Source organism: Trichoplusia ni, chromosome 9 (genome assembly GCF_003590095.1).
Source record: "Trichoplusia ni isolate ovarian cell line Hi5 chromosome 9, tn1, whole genome shotgun sequence".
In the NCBI taxonomy this organism is placed as follows: Eukaryota; Metazoa; Arthropoda; class Insecta; order Lepidoptera; family Noctuidae; genus Trichoplusia; species Trichoplusia ni.
The window spans coordinates 6,454,140-6,480,532 of record NC_039486.1 but is presented as its reverse complement, the minus strand read 5'-3'; the positions used below and the strand labels follow the sequence as shown (position 1 = coordinate 6,480,532).

General features: G+C 34.7%; 3 protein-coding genes and 1 pseudogene across 6 annotated transcripts; 1 reads left to right on the top strand and 3 right to left on the bottom strand.

Moving 5' to 3' along the window:
• The first annotated feature begins 66 nt into the window (after positions 1 to 66).
• On the top strand, positions 67 to 7,808 carry LOC113497645 (acyl-CoA Delta(11) desaturase-like). Of its 3 annotated transcripts, none has more exons than XM_026877253.1 (5): positions 67 to 222; positions 2,727 to 2,965; positions 3,073 to 3,203; positions 5,329 to 5,534; positions 6,035 to 7,808. In XM_026877253.1, the coding sequence occupies exons 2-5, from the start codon at positions 2,746 to 2,748 to the stop codon at positions 6,537 to 6,539; spliced, it is 1,062 nt and encodes a 353-aa protein (XP_026733054.1). In that variant the 5' UTR covers positions 67 to 222; positions 2,727 to 2,745; the 3' UTR covers positions 6,540 to 7,808. The 3 variants fall into 3 exon arrangements, with proteins under 3 accessions (XP_026733054.1, XP_026733053.1, XP_026733055.1); XM_026877252.1 differs by lacking the exon at positions 67 to 222 and adding an exon at positions 766 to 1,020; XM_026877254.1 differs by lacking the exon at positions 67 to 222 and adding an exon at positions 2,185 to 2,421.
• Positions 7,809 to 7,967: 159 nt separating this feature from the next.
• Positions 7,968 to 15,062, bottom strand: LOC113497644 (probable protein S-acyltransferase 23). Of its 2 annotated transcripts, XM_026877250.1 has the most exons (9): positions 12,917 to 15,062; positions 12,611 to 12,725; positions 12,111 to 12,307; positions 11,784 to 11,958; positions 11,599 to 11,698; positions 11,254 to 11,519; positions 10,689 to 11,167; positions 9,759 to 10,014; positions 7,968 to 8,809 (listed from the first exon to the last, which is right to left on the bottom strand). In XM_026877250.1, exons 2-9 carry the CDS (start codon positions 12,626 to 12,628, stop codon positions 8,618 to 8,620), a joined length of 1,683 nt encoding a protein of 560 aa, XP_026733051.1. In that variant the 5' UTR covers positions 12,629 to 12,725; positions 12,917 to 15,062; the 3' UTR covers positions 7,968 to 8,617. The 2 variants fall into 2 exon arrangements, with proteins under 2 accessions (XP_026733051.1, XP_026733052.1); XM_026877251.1 differs by lacking the exon at positions 12,611 to 12,725 and having other exon boundaries at positions 7,969 to 8,809.
• A 75-nt stretch (positions 15,063 to 15,137) lies between these two features.
• LOC113497646 lies at positions 15,138 to 16,641 on the bottom strand (annotated as a pseudogene).
• A 950-nt stretch (positions 16,642 to 17,591) lies between these two features.
• On the bottom strand, positions 17,592 to 26,187 carry LOC113497551 (proton-coupled amino acid transporter-like protein CG1139). The gene is made up of 6 exons (XM_026877139.1): positions 25,740 to 26,187; positions 25,244 to 25,421; positions 22,748 to 23,105; positions 20,865 to 21,040; positions 19,653 to 19,825; positions 17,592 to 19,187 (listed from the first exon to the last, which is right to left on the bottom strand). Exons 1-6 carry the CDS (start codon positions 25,993 to 25,995, stop codon positions 18,949 to 18,951), a joined length of 1,380 nt encoding a protein of 459 aa, XP_026732940.1. The 5' UTR covers positions 25,996 to 26,187; the 3' UTR covers positions 17,592 to 18,948.
• Between the last annotated feature and the right edge of the window lie 206 nt (positions 26,188 to 26,393).

Below are 26,393 nucleotides of genomic sequence, written 5' to 3'. Positions count from 1 at the left end.
CTATCATTAGGCTTGTAGTTGTGCTTGCAGTTCGGTATCTTGACCTACACACTAAACTGTTGCGATTCAGAAAAAATCAACGGACGCTGTCCTTTAGATAGTTTTATTTTGTAGAGCTACCTAAATAAGAGAAAAAAAGCCTGGCGACACAATAGGATAGACACCGATGCCTCAATAATCAGTTTTTTACCTTTGGATACGGACCCTTAACAAAATCTTGAAGTAAGTGTTGATTTACGGCTTGAACTAAATAGATATAATTCAAAAATACAAATTCTATCTTGATTCGTTTTACGAAAAAAATATCTCATTTCTTGCTTATTGTAAGCTGTGGCAGGTAATGTATTGCTATTATAGTAAGGTCCTTCAAGTCACATTCTGACCATTTTTTATTTACACGCGTGTAGTTTGATTTTACTGCATAATAAACCTATCAAAACCTAAAATCGACAAGTACTGCGAATTTAATGAAAACATATATATATGGATGGATATAATAAACACTTTACAATAACAGAATGATTCATTAAACAACAAGTAACTTTTGTAAGCATGTGGCTGGATTGCATAAGATATAGGGACACGTCGTTCTAAAAATGCTTACACGGAAAATTAGCTTTCAACCTATGTTTGAACTCCCGCCTTCGTCGAAGTATACCCATAATATCGCCTGATCGTGCCATGCTGTGTGACGAGCCAGTGACGTGGTTCTCGGCATCGCGCCACTTCGGCGTCCAATCCACGCGTAATCGTTGCGCCTACCTCTCCACTCAGTATGAAACGACCGCCACGAGCGTACCCATGCCAGTAGGTCCACAGTCCAACACGTGAACTTATCGATTGCACCGGCCGGCTTTAATGTTGCATACGATTATTATTTCGGTTAAATATTAGCTTTACAAATTTGTCTATATAACGCTCTCAACACCAAGGACTTTCCAGTTGGTTTGGATTGGACAGTCGGTTAACAGTGTAGTGAGCTATAATAATTAATAAGGATTATTTATTTAATTAATTGCGGTAAGTGACGAATATTTTTTAAATTTACTTTTCTCAATAGTTTTTCGGTAGTGAAGTGCAAAGCGACTTCTATTCCCTAAATATCGTCTAGTGCATTCAAGTGAAGGTCACAAAGGACTTTAGCTTTTAAATATAGTTAAGCGCCGTAAAAGAAAAGGTTCCTTCTAAAGTTGGTTGCACTAGTTGAATGTTTTTGTAAAAATTATATAGATTAGTTTATTTGAAGTACACGTACATATTACTTTAAATTAACCAGTAGATATTTGTGTACGCGCATTTGCAGGTGCATTCCGTTGAGTGATTGGATTTTGTTTCAAGCGCGGTCTCTTGGTAACTTGGTATAGCTTTCAGTACGACATGGGTGTTCATCGGTTGAAATTGAAAACCATTTTCCACGAAGTAGTAACTGTTGACTTTATTTTTTTGTACCTTTCTAGGTAATTTTATTAAATAATAAAAAATATTTTGTTATACCTTCTTAATTTCATTTTTCTTTACACGTTGCAATTCACTTTTTTCAATTCCTTTTCTTTGGAATAATATTGCGAGAACGGAACTAGGTACAAACGATTTTACGATCTCATAATAGCCAAATGCTATTTACGAAGGTCTTTATTAAGTAGGTACTAACTTTCTATTATGTTCTCTCTCTATACCATTGCAACAAAATCTTGCACCTAAGCTCAGCAAGTAATGCGCCAAATAAAATGATTTATTATAATACTATCAAAGATCGGTTTAACACATTCTACTCGGGTACTCAGGTAATCTAATTATTTCCGATAAAAAAATATATAAGTGTATACATATTAATCTTCTAATTATAAACCCGGAGCCTCCATTAGCCAAAATGCTCAGTAACTTTGGCTTCATAAAAAAATAAATTACGGGGGAAGGTTTTGCAAAATAACGTTAAGACAGCAATACAAAACTTAAGTAAGTAATTTGGTCAAGTAATTTGAACTTTACTGTGATTGGCAAGGAAAGCAAATTCATGCCAGAAAAGACACCGAAAGTACCTTCAATTTGATCATAATTTCATTTTCCCGGTTGCGAATAAAATAGCGAATGCATGCAACCACGTGGTACGACTATTTTAGTAGGGACATCCAAAAAACCTTTGATCACAAATTCTTTGCTTTGCTACACAATCAAACATTTTACCCTCAATAAAGTGGGTTGATTTTACAATTTCAAAAGTAGTTTTCATTTCATTGCCATTCGCAGTACAACCTGCGAAACAAATATTTTACAACGAAACAGAATTTTTCATCGACTAGTTTTATCGATAGATCATACAACTTTAGGAACTGCGCATCCTTAAAACGTCATGTAAATTTTCATTCTTCTACGCGAATTCGCGGCGATCGTTACTCCTGGCTTAATACTCAACTGATGACGGTAATCCATTTCACCTCAATGCAAGTTTTTAAATTTGCAAAACTATAGAAAATTACCGAAAATGAATTCTTTTTAGTCTTGGTTTAGCTACTAACAGTTGGCCAAAATAAGTGACGGTTGTATAGATAGTATACCGCCTGTGTTTACTTTGTGATTACGCACGTACCTTTTTCAAAATTAAAGAACTGCAGTGTTTTGTTTTTATTTAATGTTATACAGTAAATTTTAAGTTCGAAAATAAGTAGTGTCTGTTTATTGCGGTAATTGTGTGTTCAGTGTTCTGATTGTATTTGTATTGTTTGCAGTATACGTAAGAGCTTAAATATGGCTCCAAACATTTCGGAGGACGTAACAGGAGTCCTCTTCGAGAGCGATGCGGCAACACCAGACCTGGCACTCGCGAGTGCACCAGTTTACAAGGCCGATAACAAAGCAAAACAGCTGGTCTGGAGGAACATCATACTCTTCGCGTACCTTCATTTAGCAGCGCTTTACGGTGGATATTTGTTCCTCTTCTCAGCTAAATGGCAGACAGATATATTTGGTAAGTCTTTCACACAATTCAAGTAAATATTGTATATAATTGTGAGATTTGAAGAGTTGTTTTATGCCTCAGTACAAATTACTAATAAGTCTTGATATCATCTTCAGCCTACATCCTGTATGTGATCTCTGGTTTGGGAATAACGGCTGGAGCTCATCGACTATGGGCCCACAAGTCATACAAGGCCAAATTGCCCCTTAGAATCATTTTGGCCGCCTTCAACACCGTAGCATTCCAGGTAAGAAAAATTTTGTTGTTATTGTTTCATAACTGACATATTATGATTGTTTGCTCTGACAATCTTATGTAAACAAAGTTCTGCATTATGTAGATGCCTGATTAAGAGGTATCCTAAGATGCTGTATTGTTGTGCCGTACTTCTAGTATGAGATAAACCAAAATGAAAAAAGAAAACTTCTACCTCCAATGTTATAAAATGGATTAATGTAAAATAAAATTAATTATTGGTACCAGTTAATATTTGGTGCAAATAGCTCTAATGTTTCTTATGCTGAGAGTCTAATTTCAGCTTCAGCAAAATCTAAATACAAATATTGATAAACCTCAAAACACTTTACAGTTAGTGCTAGATTTTCATTATACACCTAGTTTTTTGGATAGTATGTGCTCGCAAATGCACAAAATGTAAAATTATAGAACAACAGATAATAGGGTTGTTTCCAGTTTTCGCAAATCTATTTAAATTTAAAAATTATCTGGTAAGTTGGAAATAATATAATACAGCTTATCGTGTTTCTAATTTTGTGAACTTTCGGTGCATTTATCTATTTTTTATTGAGTGAATACTAGGAAACAACCCTATTAAAAACATTTTTTTTTATATAGCCAATGTTAATCTCATTGGTAAGAATACAAATGATACCTCATGTTCATATTGGCTTGCGGCATTCAGAAGTAATGGTGTTTCTGTGCAGTTGGAATAGTTTCAGAATTCCAGTACAAAGTAATAAAAAAGTAAGCTATAAAAACATCCCAACATTCAATCAACTCTTGTTTTAAAAATGAAAGAAAAACATTCATATCTTTGTATGTTTCCATAGTGATCTTGTTGAGTGAGAAAATGCTGATAACATGTACTGGAAATACATTACATTGTTTAGCAATGTGAATGATAGGAAGCCATTATAAGTGGATACTTAACTTGTAGATAATGCCTTTGCCTCACTATGCCATACATAAAAGAAATAAAACTGTTTATGGCTCTGATGAAAAAGGTTGACTAAATAAGAATACTTCAGATAACTTTGTACTTGTTTTGGATTAGAATATCTACCTTATCTTACTCGTAATAATCATAATGTAGGTAATGATCTCATCATGTTGTTTACTAACTGCACACAATAACTTTGGATTTTGCGAATTTTTAGCTGTAAATACTTATTTAATTGTCACCAATGTGTCACGTGATTCAATTTTAAGGTCATTCAAGTTCAGTTGCCAAGGTTACATTTTTAATGATCTACGACAATGAATGGAAAATGACATGGCTTTTTGGCTTTCATGCATAAACCATGTTAGTGAAAACAATAATGTTTTAAAGCATAGGACATGTTATTCCAAAGTCTTATTTCGCCGACCTGGATGTCAATAATAGCTGCAAAAAACGAAAAATGAAATTGGATGTAGGGGTCGAAAAGTAGGCATGTCATTGTGTTAATTGATCATCTTAATCGGTCCAGCCGTTTGGGCCTGAAGAGCGTACAAGCATGCACACACAGTCATACGGACATTCGCATTTGTAATGTGTGATTTATTTACAGTTTAGGCAGTTTCTATGTCACTTCACTGTCATAGAGGCTTGTTACGAAAAGGACTGCATGGTACTAACATAAGTACAATAGATAGTAACGTCATATTTGGCAGTGACCATCTATTGGCTTTCATGGACGGCTGGCGATCATTTTCCCGCTGTTTTATCCTCGTCAATTTATAAAACGAAGGTTTTTGTATGATCAATTAGTGACAACGTCATGATAACCTAATATTCTATTACCCTATTGTTTATTGTAGATATTCCTTAACTATACTTAAGTAAAATCAAAACAGTACTTATCAGCACAAGAAATTTTAGATCAAAATTAGCAACATGTCCATAACAGTACCATCATTTGCGAAGTTACATCGCATTCATGTAGATCATGACGTCAGCACTGCCTTTATGTGTGTGCAACATGAGTACATTCGTGGACTGGTTACACTATCGGTCATATTTGTTCCTCTTTTGTGAAGGTGACCTTTTAAAAACTTGTCATTTCGTCAAGCAATTTTTATATCGAAAAAAAAAATGAAGATAAGGAATAAGTATGCCAAGCATGTTATAAAAATGAATATTTTATTTCTAGGATGCTGCAATGGATTGGGCACGAGACCACCGCATGCATCACAAGTACTCTGAGACCGATGCTGACCCTCATAACGCGACTCGTGGATTCTTTTTCTCTCACATTGGCTGGCTTCTAGTCAGAAAGCACCCGGACCTCAAGGAGAAGGGCAAAGGGCTCGACATGAGCGACTTGCTTGCCGATCCCGTGCTTAGATTCCAGAAAAAGTTAGTAAATGTATTCATTTGAAGTAACGAAGCGTTCTTGTTTAGCTGAAAAATACAAAGAATTAATCCTTTCTGCAATGTGTCCTACATTCACCCAAAAGGGTAAATTGGTCCAATGTACTAACCAATCTTAATGTAATTGATAAACAGGCAATAATCAATTTGGCTGAACAGGGTTATACTCAAAATAATATGTTATCAATAATACCTCAGTTAGTAGGAAAAATATTCCAGTAAGGTATTCCCAACCATATGCGAAGTTTTGTTAAAATAACTGATAAGTTAAGGTCCTGGATTCCCCTGGAAATTAGTTGAGTTTTTAATTTCAATCGAAATTAAGCCAATCATTATTGTTAAGCAAGATCATCATCATAAATATAAGTAGTGTCAGCCTAAAATACAAGTTGAGCTTACTTGAGAACCTTGGGTATATAAAATTAATTGCTTGAAACTGTTTTTCGTGATAGCTGGACAGATTAACTTATTTGTAATGTTTCTAGGTACTATCTTCTGTTGATGCCTCTGGCTTGCTTCGTCATGCCTACAATGATTCCGGTGTATTGCTGGGGTGAAACGTGGACAAATGCATTCTTTGTGGCGGCCATGTTTCGTTACGCATTCATCCTGAACGTCACGTGGCTTGTAAACTCCGCTGCCCACAAGTGGGGAGACAAGCCCTATGACAAAAGCATCAAGCCATCTGAAAACTTGTCAGTGGCCATGTTCGCTCTCGGTGAAGGCTTCCATAACTATCACCACACATTCCCCTGGGACTACAAAACCGCTGAGCTTGGCAACACCAAGCTCAACTTCACAACAGCCTTCATTAACTTCTTTGCTAAAATCGGTTGGGCTTACGATCTGAAGACCGTGTCTGACGACATCGTCAAGAACAGGGTGAAGCGCACCGGTGACGGTTCTCACCACCTGTGGGGATGGGGGGACAAGGACCACTCCAAAGAGGAAATCGCAGCCGCCATTAGGATCAACCCTAAAGATGACTAGTTTCATACTGATCTTTCAATGTGGGTATATATGCTCACAATAAAATTCGAATATAATTTAGTAAGTGTTTTAGAGATTGATTTATTTATAAAGTTATTAGACACATAGAAGTACTTGTGAAACATACATTGTCCGGTACATTAACAAGCAATGATCAAACATTAGTAATGCATATTGAGTAGGCACAGAACACGATCGGTGTGCAGCTTCCCTATGTGCTTGTATACGCATCGCAAGGTCGCGGCCGTCAAACGGTCCATTGTCGCATGCTTACATGATTTGATGCTAAGGTTTGATTGTTTCGCCGCTTTTCTAAGACACGCTAACAAGGTCTTCCGAATTTACTCTTTCGAAATACAGAAATATTTATGAATTACATTTTGTCTTTTAACTGTCTAGACTTAACATTAAATTTGTAATTTGAATTTTAAATGTATTACAATAATATAAATTGAATGATGAAACATAAACTTTAAAAGTTTATTGAGTGTTTGAGCAAGTTATTCTATGTGATAGAAATAATTCGATAAAGGTAACACATCAGTATTATAGACCACATATTGTTATTTTATTTTTATATGCTAATGCAGGTAACTAGTCTTTTGCATTTCTAAGAGGTTCAGTGCAAACTTTCCTTGTGTTGTTCCAGTACATGTTAATTTAATGGAATTGAAATATCCAAGAATTTTACATGATTGAAATATGTGGTGTATAAGATTTTCAAGATATTTGTTTCATGTTGTAAAAGCAGATACACAGTGCCAGTCTATAGTTATGTATGTATAAGTACATACTTCGGTAAATAACATAGTATTGCACGAAACTTATAAATAGCGTACGTTACAGTTGTAAACGGCGTACTGTGTAATATTGGATCAGCCGGTCTGTGACTCCTAGGTCGCGAATGCGCAAGATTTAGAGATACCTACAAAGTTGTTTATTTACTCTTTAAAAATATACGTATGTGCTATTACAACGTGTATAGTGGACTGATGTGTAAGAGAATTGTGATAATTAGAAGGGTAAATAATTTATCCGGTATGTAAGCGAAAAGTGAACAATAGTAGATAATTATATAGAATGTATGTTTGAATTCAATATGTCTTTTCTTGTAATTAATATTTAACGTCGTATTAATTAAGCATATATGAAGATGTCAAAGTTTCCACTTGTCATTGTAACTTTTCGCACATCATTATGCTTTTTCGAATATTTAATTTGTTTCTTAAATTATTGATTGATGAATATTATACTGCTGTAGCACAGATACAAACTTCTTTTATAATCAAACCCCGACCTTGACGGCGATAACCCCTCACTTCCCCACTCATACGACATAGTCGCTTCAGATCTTGTGATAACAAAATAAAACAACTTCATTAATATAATAACAAGCCACTTTATAATAAATATTTACATCTTCATTCAACTGTTTCTTTATAATAGTAGTAAATTGCACAACAAGAATATAAATATATTTAAGATTTTTTTATTGCAAGAATTGTATAGTGACATTTTCTTACATACAAATAGAGATTTCAAAGTATGTACTTAGTTTATAATGATATTCATAATATCTTTATCTACGTTATCCCATTGGAGAAATCGATAGACATGAAAACAATTTATTTAAAACTGTAAGACTAATTCGTGTGCTAAAGCGTGAGGTAGATCCAGTACAATCTGCCATTCTTTAGATCAAAAAACGTGTTTGTACTCAGTAACCTAGGCTATAAGTGAAAGAACATCATGTACCAGCTCAAACAAGCGGTGCTTTGATCTTTATTTGAGAGTCGGAACTTTCTAAAGTCAAAATAAGGCTAGGCATAACTTTTTTATGAACAAGCCGTTATTCTGTCTCGCTATCAAAAAGCCATTTTAGAGGCGATCATTTCACGTAATGCCGTTTTATAACGACATAGATCGTTAAGGCAATCATCCTCACGTAGACTCCTATGTTGTGTAGATTTATTTATAGGTTCCTAGCTAATGAAGAATCATAGCAAAAATAGAATTTATAATGAAATTATATTCTGAGACCGTTTCCGAGTAAGGTCGTTATGTCATTGCATTTCGCATCATATGTTCTCCTCGTGGAATATATCTTGTTCGTCGCATTTGTCGGGTAGGCACACAAAGAACTCGATTAAGTTCATAATAGGGCCCCGGGAAAACGGATTCTGATAACGACCCCTTTTATCTCTCAAATAGGGATATCTTTTGTAATTGAACATTTCGTTCGTCGTCAAATTCATGCAGGCGTGTAGAATCTGAAATTAATCATCGTTAGTCATTATATATTTCAGTTTTCTTGACAATAGACATAAAGCAACTTGGGGTTAAAAATCGAGACCTATGTTCTTTATAATTGAAAAATGAAAGTTCTTTGCTAAATATGTAGATAGGTATGTATAAAATAACCTGTAGAAAGAACTGGATGTATTTTTATATACCTAATTGATAAAGTTCTATAATTGTTTAATGTGCCCAAGTCATCACATTTGACAAATTCACGATGCGCAGACAATTTTACACATAACTAGCATAACAATAGGTATCCACTTTTATTCATAAGTGTTTCTAGAGCTCAAGATCCCGTGCTTTGCCCCAAAATAATAATTCTTGATAATTCATTTATCAATTTACCTAATTCGAAATAATTACGTTGACTACGCCATTTTGCGTTATCAAAATTACTCCAAACAGGAATGTTTATAAATGCCTGCCTCGCATAAAATGAAAGAGGTAGCTGTACTGATGCCTACCTAGTAAGTAATTGTTAACCTACTTAAACATAATCACGTGAGGTCGATGTGTCATTGAACTCTGTAATGACTAACAAGATAATTTGAATTGAACGAAAATTGCTTTTTTGATAATAAAGCCCGAATACCCGGACTGTGAGGTAGAATATTTTTCTTTTGAATTTTAATATTTGCTTTGGTGGCAGAAAAATTCTTTATATAAAAGTCTGCTCCTGTGGATTAGCAATCAGTTCTTCTCGTGCACGCTGATAAAATTACATTGAGCAGGTCAACATTAAAAAGTAGAACTACAATCAATCATTATGGTAGCTGACGCTATCTCTCTCCGTTTTCGAGGCTGTACCTACATTTTTAACTGTTCTTATCTATCTAATGATACATCCTAATTTAAACCCAGGTGAGCAGGTATACCCTATACGTAGGAGAATTTGAAAAGCAAGTCTTAAATACTTACGGAAGTACATGTGAGGATCCATCCCAAGGCACAAAAAGTGATAGCTTCCAATAGCCCCAGGACATAAAGGAGCCCAAATCCTTCAAGTAAAAGGCAGTAGCAAGCGAAGTATATGGACAGAGTGCAGTTTATAGCCACGCTCATCACAAACAGGAAGAACCACATCCTGTTGCGGACACCCACACAGTTGTAGATGAAGGGGCAGTGGTGGTCGAAATAGGCCACACAACGTTTGCAGATACGGCAATGTTTAGCCCTGGAAAAAAAACCATATTTAAAATTGGTCCATATTTAACGGTGCCACAAACCAGTCGGTTTGATGAAAAAGGTTTATGACGTCGCAAAATAATTTATCAAAATGATATGGCGACTGCATCGAATAAAATAAAGGCAACGCTATTGCCTACAAATAAATAACACCTGTCGATAATTGATTTCGCTAGTTGCTACCTGCTTACATATCTAATACAATACATTTTATTAAAACTTGTGTTGAAACACCTCTTTTTGAATCTACATTTAGGTAGGTAGTCTACAGTTTAAGTGTTGTCCTACATTTAGGTAGGAAGTTTGCAGGCAATTTGCAAGTTAAGTAGGCAGCTAAAGAGCAAAATAAACACATCTATTAACCACTAAATTAATTTAGGTCCTTCGAAAATGAAAATTACTGAGACACTGTCTCTAGGGCTTCAATAGATTCTTAGAAGCTACTGAAGCTTGAGTAATTGCAAATGCGATAAGTGAAAGTTATGCTGTCTGGCTGCATAACAAATTTGTCTCCGAAAAAGACTTCAACCGCGATAATAGCGTTTGCCAACCGTTATTAAACACCTTGCCCACATAAAGTTTCAGTCTTCTATAGCCGCAAAAGGAAATACACTAGGTATATTAACACTTTAATATATCGTAAGATAAACTTTTTGAACCAACCTCAAGGGTCGCAAACACCGACATGTATGGCACAACCGGGACAGAATAACATTCCTCTTCTTCCATTTGTCGTAGTACGGGATCTGCCTGATAGCTCTGTAATAGGTCTCCGAATTCTGTGGCATGTAGCCCGGATCCCGTCTATTAGCGATTACCCAGCTTAACCACATAATGGCATTCCAATATAGAAAGCAATAATGAGATAGACGCAATGTATTCCAAGTCAAAGGTATGCATCTAATTATATACATTGGATAACCCCATAGAAGTACTGATACTAGGAAGAAAAGTAGGGGTCCCTTAGAGTCCCCTGCCCCTCCAAATAAGAGAGCCCATAGCTCTGAGAGTGGTGGCATCCAATGAGATTTACGTTTCATCTCTTTTTGCAGTAATTTCACCACTTCAATATGTCGATGACTTTGAGCTAGCATTAACGGAGTTTTCCCATTTTTATCACGAGGTTCCAGTTCAGCCTTGACCTACAAAATAAATAAATGAAAATTAACATATTAGGTATGCAGTCCAAAACCTATTCCCGAGTTAGTTATTTGTTCCGTTTTCGTACCTTCTCACAGAGCAACCTAACGCAAGTCAGATTTCCAGAGAGACAGGCCAAATGTAATGGCGTGGAACCGAAATTATCAGTGCAGTGCAAAGGTACTCCTGAATAAATTAGCAGGCGTACTAAATCTGCGTGACCCTTGTATGCTGCCCAATGGAGGGCGGTGTCTCCATTGATGTCTGAAAGCCTGGTCGCTGCACCCATGCCCAGGAGATATGCAGCCGTTGCGGTCTTTCCATACATGCAAGCTGTCATCAGAGGTGTTAAACCTGCAAAGAAGGTTAATTTAGTTAATAAAGATCCATCTAGGCACCAACTCTTCAAAATGATCAAATATTATCTAGGTACCTTTGAAATCAGCAGCATTGACAGCAACTCCAGATTGCAACAGAACCTGAACCACAGACGCGTGGCCCTTGCGGCAAGCCCAGTGGATCGGACGGGGGCCCTAAACCAAAAGGAAGGTACGTAATTTCACATTGCATAGAGTATTTTGTATGACTAGTATTATCTGAGTATTATGTGTAATTTACCTGCGTGCCTAAACAAGAGAGATCAATAGGTGCTCCTCGTTCTATGAGGTAGCGCATGACGGCGACGCTGCCGTCCAGTGCAGCCCAGTGAGCTGGAGTGTACCCATGCTGATCTCGAGCGCTCAGCACTTCTACACCCAGTTTTTCTACAAGCCTCTCAATTTCTGACACTTCCCTGTTAAAAAAACATCCAGAAATAATATTTGCATTCTATCCATTTGGCACTTTAATGCCATTACAACTTTCAGAATCACATATTTATCAATAGAATCTATAATTAGCTTAGCTGTAATTATTTGCTTCTCGCGTGTCATAATAAAAACTAACCCGGATCGCACAGCTTCAAAAATGAGCTGATGTAGGTCAGAATGCTGATTGATGCTGGTTATAGTCCTCGGGGGCGCTGCTGGCGCGTCCGGTGACATAGGGGAGCACGGGGGCAGAGGCTCCTCCGCCGCCATCGTGCAGGGGGGCGGCTGCGGCAGCGCCCACACGCCGCGCGCCGCCCCCGGACTAGGGTACACCTACAAAATTAGAAAATGCTTGTACTAAATAGAGAAATAATAAACCGAAAGAGGAGATGGATGGAATGTGTAAAGGTGGCAAAATGACTCAGCTTAAGGATGATGGGTATAGCTAGTAGAATCAACAAAAGAATTAGGGTGTCAAATTGTGCTGAAAATTGTTGGCTGATACTGGTTATGCATAACCGGCATGACAATAATGGATTTTTATGCCAATTACTTTACATATACTCAAATTAATGTCATGCTTAGTAAGTATATAATGTTTGTTTATAAAAGGAGGTATATTTGCTACACAATTACCTTTAGCATGTTATACATTTTTGCCGTGCATCGAAAGCACCACTCAAATGTTAATTTTCATTTGCTGCATTCAGATCCTTGTTGAACTTCTTTACATACTGCATATCTTGTTTCACTTCAATCAATTATTTTTAACATTGAATGTTATATAATGTATTTAGAGTACACAATAACAGGCTCGGGTTTCTTGTTAGTTTTACGAGCACTTCGATGTCTCGTCACGGCACAAAAGTGTAAACTTTTCACGCATAGGCGTTAATGATTCCAATGAAATGGTAGGAAAATATGGACTGGGCATTCCCTCACCTTGCTACTCACGGCGAGGCCGACGCCCCCCGCGACCACAGAACCCTCTCCGTCCGCCACGGCCGTATCGCCGGCACACAAACGCACTGTGAAACTTTATGTCCTACCCCAACTATTAAAAATTATAAGGACTATTCAAACTAAACTAAAAACAAATCCGGTTGCGTGACCCGCGGCACCTAACACCTGATATTGATTCATTTACCCTTTGAGCATGCGCGCTTCAGACATAAAAGCGAGCTTTATTTAAATTTTGTCGTAAGTTAGAAACATAGTTAACTTAAGTATAAAGGTTTCATTCTTTTTGTATTTCTATTTACAATTTAAAACATTCGAATATTCTGATAGACAAAATCGAAAGGCGAAAGTTACTTGATTTGTTTCGTAATGTTATCAAAAGGTGGCGCTGGTTTACATTGATATCTGCATTGATGATAATTGGAAAGTTGTAAAAAGTCATTAGCTCAATCTAAATCGTTGATATTGAACTTTTCATCAGTAAGGATGATGATAACAGAAAGACCTTGAATCCTAGATTTTTCTTTTCTAATATATTACTGGCATGTTTTACTGTTAATCAATGACTAAGACTGATTTTGGTAAATCATATAATTAAAAACGTAATTAACAACACTTCTAATTACTTTTTACTTTTTAATGGGTATTTGTTCGCCTTATTGTTTGTCTACCTTAGTATGCATAATATATGTATAGGTAAGGTAACTATGCCGTTACTTCATCCGTAGTAGGCACATTATACCTAGTTATGTCACAATCGCGAAATTTATAAGCGGGAATCGGGAAAGTGAGGTCATTGACTCCAAAAATAAATTGTATGTGTGAATTTTATATTTATATTTATTATGCAATATAAATAAAGTACAAAATTCTTGTAAAAAAACTGTCTTAAGTTTAAATAAGTTTAATTTTTAATGGACAAAATACGAAAGCTTGTGTCGCTTAGTTACAAAGACACGTCATGTCATACTACTAGTTATTAATTGGGTAGGTAGGTTTCTACCTAGGATTAGTAGCCTGTGCTGGGTGTATTACGGAACAAATGAACACTTTTATTACGTCGTCGACGAAGTTGGTAGACCTTCATCGAATATAATACATAGGTTAATCGTACCTAAGAAGAATTAATTGCTAGAGTTGAGAAACGACCCAATGATTTGTACCCTCTAAATAGCGATAAACCCTCGTTCAGTTGAACTTCATCGGTTGAATCAATTAATGTTACTCATAGTTCATAACTTTACACTGACATAGAATTTATAATGCATCTATGATAGTAAAGTTGAACAAAACGAGTTATATACTTAGTTTCATTAAACACAATGCCTAAAACGGGCGTGAACTGCGCCAACCGTTGCGGTAAACCACTGCGCCTGTTGCGATAAATTTTGTTCCAATTCTAATTTATTTAAAAAATAAAATAAAAAGTTCTCAAGTGTAAATCATTTTCTACGCTATAAATATAATTATTCATGGTATGCATGTAACGGATGCATCAACAAGTAATTTATTTCAGATTTTAATTGTTTCCACAGAAGTATTTTGCGAATAGGTAATAGAAATATTGAAAGTAAGACAATAAATTATAAAAAAGGTTTGAAAGAACTTGCGAAATATAGGGAGGACTAGCAAGCAGCACTCCTCTGCTTACTACATGGATAAAGGCACATACGTGATAGATTACACTTTATGTAATTCTAAATTTGAATTACCTGATAGGGCAATTATACTGATTACTAGGAACAAAATGAGTAGTACAGCAGCTAGCAGGAGTACTAGCAGCTATTTCTAATGTATACCTATAAATAGTATTTTTAGGCGCGACTAAAGTAAGTAAAAGCGCCATCTCTTGAGAAACATGCAAGGTTGTGGTATGTAGTTCACGCCCCACATGGGCGAAGTGGGTGGGTTATGAAATGAGTCGTAAATATGATGGTACAAATAATTTGATATATTTATTGTAATAAAATAATAGTAGTATTTATGAGTTAAGATGTCAATGCAAAAACATGAATATATTAATATATAGTAATACAATATTAAAATGTAATAATGTTTAAGGTATGTTACATATTTCATCATACACTACTAACTATATCTAACTACTTGATATAAAATGATATCAACACTAAAGTGAAGATTTGAATACAAAACATTCGATACTTAGAGTAAGACAGGGTGATAATAAAATCAAAACACAATTTAAAATTGTGAAAATGAACTTTAATTCAGCAAATTTTTATACTAAATGTATAAATATGATATAATCTAGATTTCGTTTTCACTACCTAAATAGACATCATGTTATAAAAAGTGTACAACTAAAACTAGTAGCTGATTAAACATCTCAATGTGGCTTATCAATTAGTTAGATCTTGTAAAAGCACTTTCTTTAAAATGGTTTATTATACTTAAATAATAAGATTAAAATAATGAAAGCATTACAGCTCACAACTGATGTTGAACTTCCAAACAACAATCATATTCAATACAATCTTAAACTTCTAGTAAACTTGAAACATTTAACGAGCAAACTGAATAAATTATTATTCATAAACAAACTTAACAATGTCGATAGCTCAAAGTAATATAATATTTTCAACAAGAGTCAACTGACTGCACATACAGTGGTGGTGTGTACACAAGTTCTGGGTCGGAAAAGTTTTATTTGCAGTATTTGATAATGCCAATTAATTAAAGTATTCTTTTTGTCTATTTATTACTGTATTGATATTGTAAAGTTTATTAAGTCTTTCACATAAGCATTATCTCTTTTGGGTTTTGAAACTAACCGAGAGAGGTTGGCCATGTAGAACGTATCCGTTCAGTGCCTGTATTGCCATCGCCGCTTGGTCATAATTTCTCATTGTTACAAAACCAAATCCTTTACTCTTATTAGTTGAATGATCTTTGATTATCTTAACAGATACAATAGCACCATATGGACCAAATAGTTGCCACAGAGTCAACTCTTCCACCTCCGGGGCAATATTATAAATGTATATAGACCACGTACTTGGAGAATTGTGATCGCCTATCGCGTTCATATGATTAATCCAATGATAAGGTCTTACAAGAGCACTTTTAGCAAAGTTATTATTATTGTTTTTATGTTTATTAGGGTTACTCTTATTAGCATACTTAACTGTTAAAGGGTGTAGAAAGCCAGGCGGAGTAGTGCCATTTATGTTCTGAATAGCTCTCTCCGCTTCATATTGGTGTTCGTATAAAACAAATGCTATACCTGCCGCTATACGGGAATTAACTATTTTACCAAATTGTGCGAACAGTCCATGTAAATCCTGCAAGGTCAGTTCATTAGGCAGGTTACACACGTAGAGGTTCCAGTCAGCTTCAGGTTTCGAAGGAGGTTTTAACTCTGGATTGAGAAGCGCGTGCGACACTTTCAGCGTCTTGTTTTGCATCAGCAGGCCGTTAAACGCCTTTCTTGCCTTAACTGCATCCTCGGGACGAGAGTACTCGACGAACCCATAGCCTCGGTTCGCTATCAATTTACAACTTTCCAGTTTGCCCATTGTTGAAAATAGTGAGAACATCATATCCTGCGTCATGACTTCAGGAATGTAATTGACGATAAGTTTGGTGGGTGATTCGTCGGGCCCATATTCATTATTTCCTTGACAATTACCGTCTTGACACGATTCCGACATTTTTTAATTGTTGTCGGTGAATGACATTTCACAGTAGTGTTGCGTGTTTTATTACGTCCAATCGGAATTGGGCATGGTATTCTCGGTAGCTGTCAATTGTTGAAACCATTTTCTTACTATTTGCTTTTAATTTATTAATCAAAAATCATACATTTAAAAATTACCATAAATTAAATGACGTAGATTAAATAAGTAGAAAAGTTTGATGTATTTCTTCAAGCTTCAAGATTATTGCAACAAGGATACTTTCACGTAAATAAACTCGACATGCCGATGCCGTAGTAATTCTAGGCATCTTACATGATTTTTAGATTATTCTAAATGAATCTGAGCAGGATTCCATAGTAACTATACAGGTTTTAAGGGCTATATTATATATAGGCTACACTATACTTTTCAGTAAATGAGCTCAGTTTTAGTAAATCGACTATTTTGACTATTTTATTCGTCCATTCATAAATAATTTTAGAACGAAAGTAGGTGTTGCTATATTGTAAAAAAAAGTGAAAACGGATAAAAATTTGGCCCAACAGGTGGTTTAGCCGGTTTAATTAAAATAAGTCGATAGGGCCTTGGTATTTTATAAAATTATTCTTGTTCTCTAAGCTATAGGCTAATACACTGCTATAGCTGATACAAATTCTGGAGTATCCGTATCAGGGTTAAGTCCACATCGATTTTAATCAGAAACCACTTTGCAAGCAGCAGACTCAAAAATGTTAGTTATTAATTTTTTTTTGGTATGAGCGAAACTTGTCAATTTTTAAAGAAAATAGGAGGCTTTAGAAAAGAAAATGGCTTTTTGCCTAGTCCCATCTATCTGAGATGTTTGTGCTAAGAGTCAGTAATACTAATAACTATTCTCAGTTAAAATATATATTTGGCAAGAGCGACTTATTCGGTAGAATACTTAAGGAAAGTTTACACTGTAGATATGATTCAAGCTAGACAGTGATTTAGGTTTAAAATATATAAAAACAAAATGATCATTTGCATCATTATCTATATTTTGTTGACATAAGTACATCACCACTAAATAGGCAAACAATAATTATGAATTATTTGAGATTTATGAACAGATTCTACACACATTCGTAAGAGCGTAAATAGTAAACGATTACAGATCTTTAATTTATAGCATTAATATAGCTTGCTTTTTAAATAATTAAAATGTGAAGATTTACATTGCTTACCATTTATGAAATTTACTTAGAAATTATGGCTCTCATGGGCAAAGATTTCGATTATTTATTTTATAACGGTTTACTTCGCGTATTTACCGGATTGCTCGACAAGTTACCGGAACAAACATGAGTAATAAATCCGGTTGGGATATGGGCTGACGCCGAGGAAGAATCGCGAGTCTTACCGTTATGAAATAAATACATAAATCCACTTCGCGAGTTATTATAATATTAGTAAATACTCAGATGTTTTAAAAGTGAACACTCATACAGACTTGTTAATGTTTCTAATATTTTATGAATTTCAACTAACTTGCCCACGACGGCGACGATTCAACAACTTTACGACACATACTATTTTGAGTTGTATACAACAAGTCTGCTAATAAAACAATGCATTACATTATAAAGCATAATTCACAAATTCACAATTATTAAAGAGACCAAAACACATTGAACTACATAAGCACCCACAGTAAATGCAATAAACAATTATATTTTAAACATTCGAATGTTCCGATACTCAATATTTACATAGATTCTATTTTTACTTTCTAATATATTTCTTAATTTAGTTACAGTAAATAGACTTTTCGTTTAAAAATAACTAAACAAGGATTTAAGGATCTAACAAAATAATTTAATATTATAATATATAAAATAGGTAGGTACTACGATCACATAAAAATACCGACAGGTACAACATCATAATTATGTTTAGAGTAACAGTGGAATGTAAACATCATTATAATCTCATATTGTTTAGCTGCTTACAGTAAATACACGCACAATGCGCGTTAAAGAATTTCTAATGAAAGTGAATGCACACATAGTATGTACACAGTCATCTACAAGATATAATTCGTACAAGCTCATAGTCATAGCAATTCAAGTTCTAAATAATACCCATTGAATTAACATTTTTTTATAATAAAGTGATACTAAAAATGTCCTATATAAAATAAACGTGTAAAAATAAGCTGAGCTTGTCAATTAATCAACACCTATAAGCTAAGTAAATATTTTTTATAAAGCAAAATATTTTGAAACATTTACTACACACAATTATTGTCATGATTATCATATAAAACAAAAAACAATTATATAAAATTCTTTGGTTAATATTTCCTATTTCGTCATGTTTTTTTTAGTCATTGGTTTATCCGTCGAAAAATATATTCTTTACGTTAATGAAAGTGCCAAATATGAAGCCTGTGACACCGAAGATGATTATCACGATGTCTTTGTAGAGCTTCCAGCGGTTCTTGCCTAGCTGGTCAGGCCAGCACGTCATGATTTCTATGAGTGGTGGGAAGATCAGCGCAAGCGCAGAGCTGCTAAACGCCCCCACCAATGAAATTATTCCACTCAAGTTCGGAATCAGGGCTGCCGCTAAAACTGAAACAGATAAGGCTTATCATTAGACGCCTATAAAATATCAACATAGTCGCAAACACAAATAAAGCTTGGTAGGTAGACAAGTACCTATACTTCCCACGATTTATTCCACTATAATAAGTAGGTGAGTTAAAAATCAATATTTGTTGTAACGATAGACATGTTTGATACGAATGAGATAATTAAACATAAAATATTCCCACTACCAATTGTTTGAGTCCATATTCGATAACCTATGAGCCAGACAGAAATTGTTGGGATATCACGACCAAATTAATCTGTTTGTTTCGATAAACATGCTAAATCATCCGGTCAACGGATTGGTAGAATAAAGGTCAACAATATCTGTTTACCTTTCAGCTTGAACTTTGACAGATTTTTCGTAGCGTTTATAACAATCAATTCTTACGTGGGAAGCTAGAGGTAGCTTAAAAAATCAAGGTAAAATATACGAAATCGACTTACATGTTATTGAAATTAGCACAAACCGAGTCACTGCTTCACCGTGTTTGAGTGTTTGTTCCGATGTAAGTTTTGATTTCACATACGGCCATACTATGTTCATGGGAACGTAGAACTGTAGGCAATATGATAAAAATATCGATATCGCCATCACTGCCCGGACGCTTTGCGCTAGTCTGAAATAAAAATCGATAATCAGTAAAATATACCTAGCTAGATATTCAGGTTGGAAGAATATAAGTAGACGTTTACTGCAGCATGCATAAATAATGCAAGAACAAAGAAATGTATCTTTGTTCTTTATTTGTTGATGCACATTGTATGCTGAAATTTATTGTAGACGGAATGTAAATAATTAATATCTGATTACATAATCTTGTTGCAAACAATAAGCGTGAATGATTATGTATGGAAAGTTTATATTGTAATCCTAGTATACCATAATTATTGAAATTGACATCTTAATTATCTGTACTGTAATTATTTATGAATGTATCCCTTATGCAACATTTTTATAGTTTTAAAAATTTAAATAGCGTTTCTGGCAAGGCATCCCATGAAATACTTCCACTTACTAAAAAATAAATTAATCATGCCATATAAGATTGTCTTCAGCAATGTGCATCAATCAGACAAGGGGAAAATTGTCTACGAAATTTATAGGCTCATATCATTTCTTTGAAACCAGCTTTTGCTCATGGCTTATGCCTGTGTTAATCCAAGGTGACAGGTACCAAATTTTATCGAAATCTGTCCAGCCGTTTGAGTGTGAAGAGATAACGTACATACTAAAGAAACTCAAATGCTTTGCCTTGTAAAATATAATAGTAGCATGAGCGTAGCCAGCCATGGGATCAGGGTGGGGCAGCAGTCAACCTATCTAGAGACTATTTTCGCTCATGCTTAAGCGACGCAAATTTTCACCCGCTGTATACTGAATGATCGTTCTATTGGACAGTCGGACATGGCTGGGCAAGAAAAATAGCGAGAGCCGTGGGATAAAATAGCATTTCCGAAATCTTGATCAGATCCGCCATTTCCATATCCTTTTTTTTTGTAATTTGCTTACACATATTATTATTGTTGTTAATTAAGCTCATTATAGGTCAGTGCCAGGGTGGGGCAATCGTCCCATCTTGTCCCAGAGTGGCTACGCCCATGAATAGTAGTAGTTCGTACTCTTGATATACGAGCATTTAAGAGATGCGAACTTACAAAGAGTTCGGCAGGTTAAGAGTTATGCTTCCTTGTACACGTTCACCGTACTTCAAATAGCCGAAAAATCCAATGGCTGTATACAAACAGGCCACGATCACCATGCCTGTGTTCAGCACTCCGTTCCAACCGCCAAAGTCCTCTGGCGTTTTCATATTATTCTCTAAAGGTAAGATCTGCAATTAGTCAACGATATTATTATGACAGATTCCTTTGAAATAATTACAAGAGATAATTTTAATTAAGTTAACAAAGTAAATAAAGTGTAGGCTGTCTCATGAATGATAAATGAGCGTGGAAATGTTTATTGAAAAAGTCTTTGTTTTTTTCTGAAACACGTGGTACGGATGTGAATGTAATGTATCATAAAAGTACAATGACTTCTGATAAGTCGTTCACAACTGGGCGCCTATGAACTAAGCCCAAACCCAGCGTTGATTTTGTAGCCAGCTTGGGGTTATCGCAAAAACAGATAATGATATAAATTAATTGAATTAGTGAAATTATAACCTTTTGTTTTTGGTATATTTTAATCTCATCTCTGTGAACTCAATAAACAGGAAGTTCACAATTGCTTTTGCACAAACGGAAACTAAATTACAGTATTGAACATTTGTGCTACAATGGATCTAAATTGGATAGCTGTCGGCATCGTCTAATAAATGGTCAAAACGTCTGTTGTTCCTTAGGAAAATGCCGAGACAAATGTATCTAACCTTTAGTCTACAAATTTAAGCACCGTAGCGGTACCAACATTTTTCCTTAATCGGTGGTTACATTTGGTCCAAAAAATTGCTAATATCTTTTGCTAACGGTGCCAGCAAGACTGTAGTTGTTCTCATTTTATTTGTTTACTGTCTAGACGAACAACAAACAGTTGCAAGGTCGCTAACTGTGCAGGAATGTCTGAGAAATGCATCTAACTGTTTACATAATACGTAACAGACGTTACTTACTGTTATTTTGCAATAAGTCAAGGTTCGTTACACGGTGAGAACTAGATTATTTTTACTTCATCTCTCAAATATCGCTGTTTATAACGGAACAATAATATACCCACATGTGAAACATCTCTATAAGCCCGGATTATGTTATTACCTACGCTGTTACATAGCACTGTGTTTCTGCGATAAAATCCCCGCATTTTTATTGACCTAGTTATTTGGAAATGCCCGAAATGGAATCTCGCTTTTAGGAACTTGAATTAATATTTTATTTATATAAAAGTTCGTTATTTGTTTTGTTTTACCGCGTTTGTCTATGGGGAAAAGTAATAAAAATCGACCTACCCGCATTTAACATTTAAAAGCAATACAGCTTGATTTTAGAATGACATGCAGAGTCACGAACTTGTCGTTCAATAAAATAATTTCTTTGAAATGATTATACTATTTGTAATTTGTGCTTTATTAATTTCTACGCCTCTATCCCTATAATATAGGTAGTTGTGAATACAGACAGAAATGCGAAGAATGCGAGCATGTCGGTAATGAAATATTTCTGAACAACGACCGACTAGACGACGACTGGCCATCGATTTATGAATTCTTACAAACTGTTATGGAACCCCATTTCCTGGAATATATTGGTCAACGCCCAAGCTGATGAATTAACCAAGCCGTATAAAATACTCGGTTATTATTATTGCTGTTCAATAAGACGACAGTTGTGTTGTTTGCGAGTATTGTGACGAGATGTTCTATATCGAAAACAGATGGGAAATATAATGGTTTTAACATGATATGATGTAACAAGACCTAGATCTGTAATTAACTACCGGTTAGGGTTAGTAAATATGTTACAGAAAAAGCTGCTTTAGCTATTAGTGACTTATACATATCAGTAAGATTAAATTGCTACAATAAATACGAAACAAAACTCACCACTCCTATGCCTTCAAACGCATATATAGCCGTCCCAAAATATAAAGGCAGTTGATGCCAACTAGAAAATGCTTTCACAGTATTGGTAGGAGGCAAATCTTGAAATATGTAGTAAAATGTTATCACAAGGCCCCAAGCGGTCATTATAGAGGCTATCAGAGATACTGGAGTCAGGTACTTTAAGTTCTTCACCACAGCCAGGGCGAGTATCGGCGGGAATAATAAAGCCAAGTACACATGTACACTTAAATTTATATGGAAAAAATGCATTGTGTCTTGAAGGTTAGTGGCAACAAATAGAAAGTAAACACAGCAAAATCCCAATTGTGTTATTACCAGAAATACATTGACAATATTCCTGAAACAATAAATATTGTCGTAAGTGTAAATAAATAAATTTTAATTATGCTTATCAACTCATGCCAGACATGCTGTACATAAACCATTTATTTATCGTGATACTGGTGTTAACGAGAAAACCCGAAATCATGTTTAATTTACATACTATTTTTTTATAAGATTTTTTTTTGTTATCAGAGGTACCTATATTACCCAAATAAGTACTAGATTTTGTAAAGCTTTTTTTAGTTTTAGTTCATTTATTGTTATTATTGTTTAGGCATATAAGTTAAGAAAAATATTATTAACAAGAGATCATGCGATCAGCAAAGCTATATTTTCCAAGGTCGGCAGGTTATTTCACAATACTTTAAAAATATTACGCACGGCTTAAAATATTAAACCTTTAGCAAGTTTAGCAGACAATTTGCGTGAAATTTGTTTATCTGTATGGTCTGAATAAAACAGTAAGTTGCAGTCGCTTAGAATTTTCCAAGAAAGTGACCCGACCCGGTATTCGTTTGCCACTTCGACCTAAAATACGAATCTAGGGCTTGCAACCGCTAAGCACTGCGCTTACGCCAGACGGACAAATGACCCAGTTCATTGCAATATATGTTTACTATATTATAAGTAAAGGAATTTATTCCGGTCTAAAGAAAGTTTTTCAGCAATTTATTTTCTTACTGGAAAATAGGGCTGCAAATTTAACGCTTACCGGTGATTTTTAAAACGAAAGAATACAGATTATTTATTCAGATTGTTTTTTAATAGCCATTTAATACATTTAAAACGAGCGATTCATTTTGTTGGTAGATCCCTGCATAAATACGTCATGAAACTTAGCAATTTTTTGATCGATATAGATGGGTATCGATCGGTATTGATGAATGGCGGATACATTAGAGCATTCCCTCGTTATGTAATATCGTGAGAATGCTCGGCGAAATGCTTGTAATGAGTAAACTTTTCGCGAAAAGTAACCTCTAACATTTGTTTTTATCGAAATATCGGACCTCGAACATCGCCCAAGCTCGTGCAAAATTTCGAGGAAATAATCGATGTCTTTTTTATATAGCTTGTTTTAGATCCCCCTGCTGGGCAAAGTCCTCCCCCTTTCTCTTCTTAACCTCTCTGTCTTTTGCGATATCTGGATAATGATCAAAACAGAATTTAACGCGTTGTTTTAGTAAAAGTAAATGCTCAAGTGGGTCATCGCTAGAATATGTATTGCTAAACAGGTAACAGATGACATACATGTGTATAATAAAACATCCTTTGTATCAAAATATTATTGTTTGCCTGTAAATCTGTACATCTTCAAGTTAATCAATGAAATGCAGAGACATTTATTGTTTGCTAGTAATATTCCTAAATGATAACAAATACACCTAATTACTATGAGAGGAAATTTTAGATGTGTGTTATTTGAACACATTTGAAACTTTATTTGCTAGCATTTCAATTTGTGACAAGACGATTTTTAATCTTTGAAACGATGATCTTTTTGCAAACACATAGATGTCTATGGGTCCGTATAGCGATTATTTAATATGCATGCGTCGCCAGAGAGAGATTGAAATCGATGCGTAGATTTTTGTTGTGTCAAATATGCCGGCGCAACTTTTTTTTGTATGTATGTATATGTTATACATAATGATCAGTACTTCCTGATTTGACTCATTGCAAAAACATATTTTAATTGATTTGTACTGGTCTACTAAATGTTAATATATTCAATATTGATTACATGGGATGCTGTGTCATACAGTTGGGTGCAAAGTATGAGGTCATACAGCAGATGTTATATAATTGCAGTTTCCAGTGCAATTAGATAATAACTAGTGTTTATGTATTTCTTTATATGTCTAACTAAACAATTTCGTTTTAATTATAAGACAAGTCATAATATTGTAAAAGAAAATAATTACTATTTTTCATTATTTAAAGAAACTGTCCTAAATTATTAAAAGAAAGTATTTCATTGCTCCTGTCTAAGTAAAAAAAGCTAAATTTGGTATTTTTTTTTTATTCCATAAAATTGCTAAGCTAGATAATCATGCTAATAGATTAAATAAATGGTTTATTTGCGTGAAACTCAACTTTGTCAGTTATTATTATTATGAAAAAAATATTAAGTTAAGTACTAACACTTACCGCATTGTTTTAGCATATGGCCTTAAGGAAACAGGACCTGATGCGAAAGAGTCTTCAACTACATCGGAAAAGCTTAATGAAGGCTTCTGACTTCTGATGCATAGTTCATGTGCACATGACACTAGCACATGCATGCAATGAGTGCATATTGCACCCATTAGTAATGTACCAAATACACCTGGTTGGAGAAATTGCTGATTAGTATAATAAACCAAATATTAAATTAAATGTTTGCAAAAATGTATAGTACCTAGAATTCAGATTAAATTAGTTAAAATTAATTATTGAGCAAAGATCAATATAACTTTTTTTATTATTTATATTAATTTTCATTTTAAATATTAAATTACTCAATTGAAACGATATGAACAAACAAGTTCAACATTTTTTTTCATATTGACTAATGAATTATTTATCAATTAAATCAGATATCGTTCAATTCAAGATTCGATCAATAATTTGTATATATGTAAACAAGAACAATGTAAACACTTACCAAGTACAAGACCTGCATTTTTAAAAGCATCTGGCATTGCTAAAATTCCAGTGCCAATATTTGCTTTTAGAAGGTGAATGAGAGTATCGAAGTTGGAAGTTGGATGTTCTAAACATCTTTCTGAAGCTGGGTGGTAGTCACCTTTGGGTTTCTCACTAGAAGTCGAAACTGGGTCTGTCACTAATTCTACTGGTTGTTCAAGATTATCAACTGTATTGCTGGGTCCCGTGAGCAGTGGTTGCTTTTCATCGTTCATTATTTATACTTTTATGCTTATATGTACTTTAATAAAAATTATTATGCAGAGCCATACGCTTCACAGTCACCCTTATCACAATGGAATGAAGTGTCAGACTCAAGTGTGGTGTATTGAATATTTGAAATGAATACTTCATGTCGTCACCGTATAGTGATGTTAGCACAGTGCAGTACTCGGGCCAATCTCGCTGATAATATAAAGATACCAATGCAAGTTTTGAATTCATTATATTTCTTTCTTTCATTTACATAAAATATCTTAACCATGAGATATACGAGCTAAATTTTCTATTACCTTATTTTTTAACTACCCAGAATGTAACAAAATAATTCAAGAGCTAACACCGAAAACAATAGCTTATTGTCTATTGTTCTTTCCAAGTCACAACTCTACTC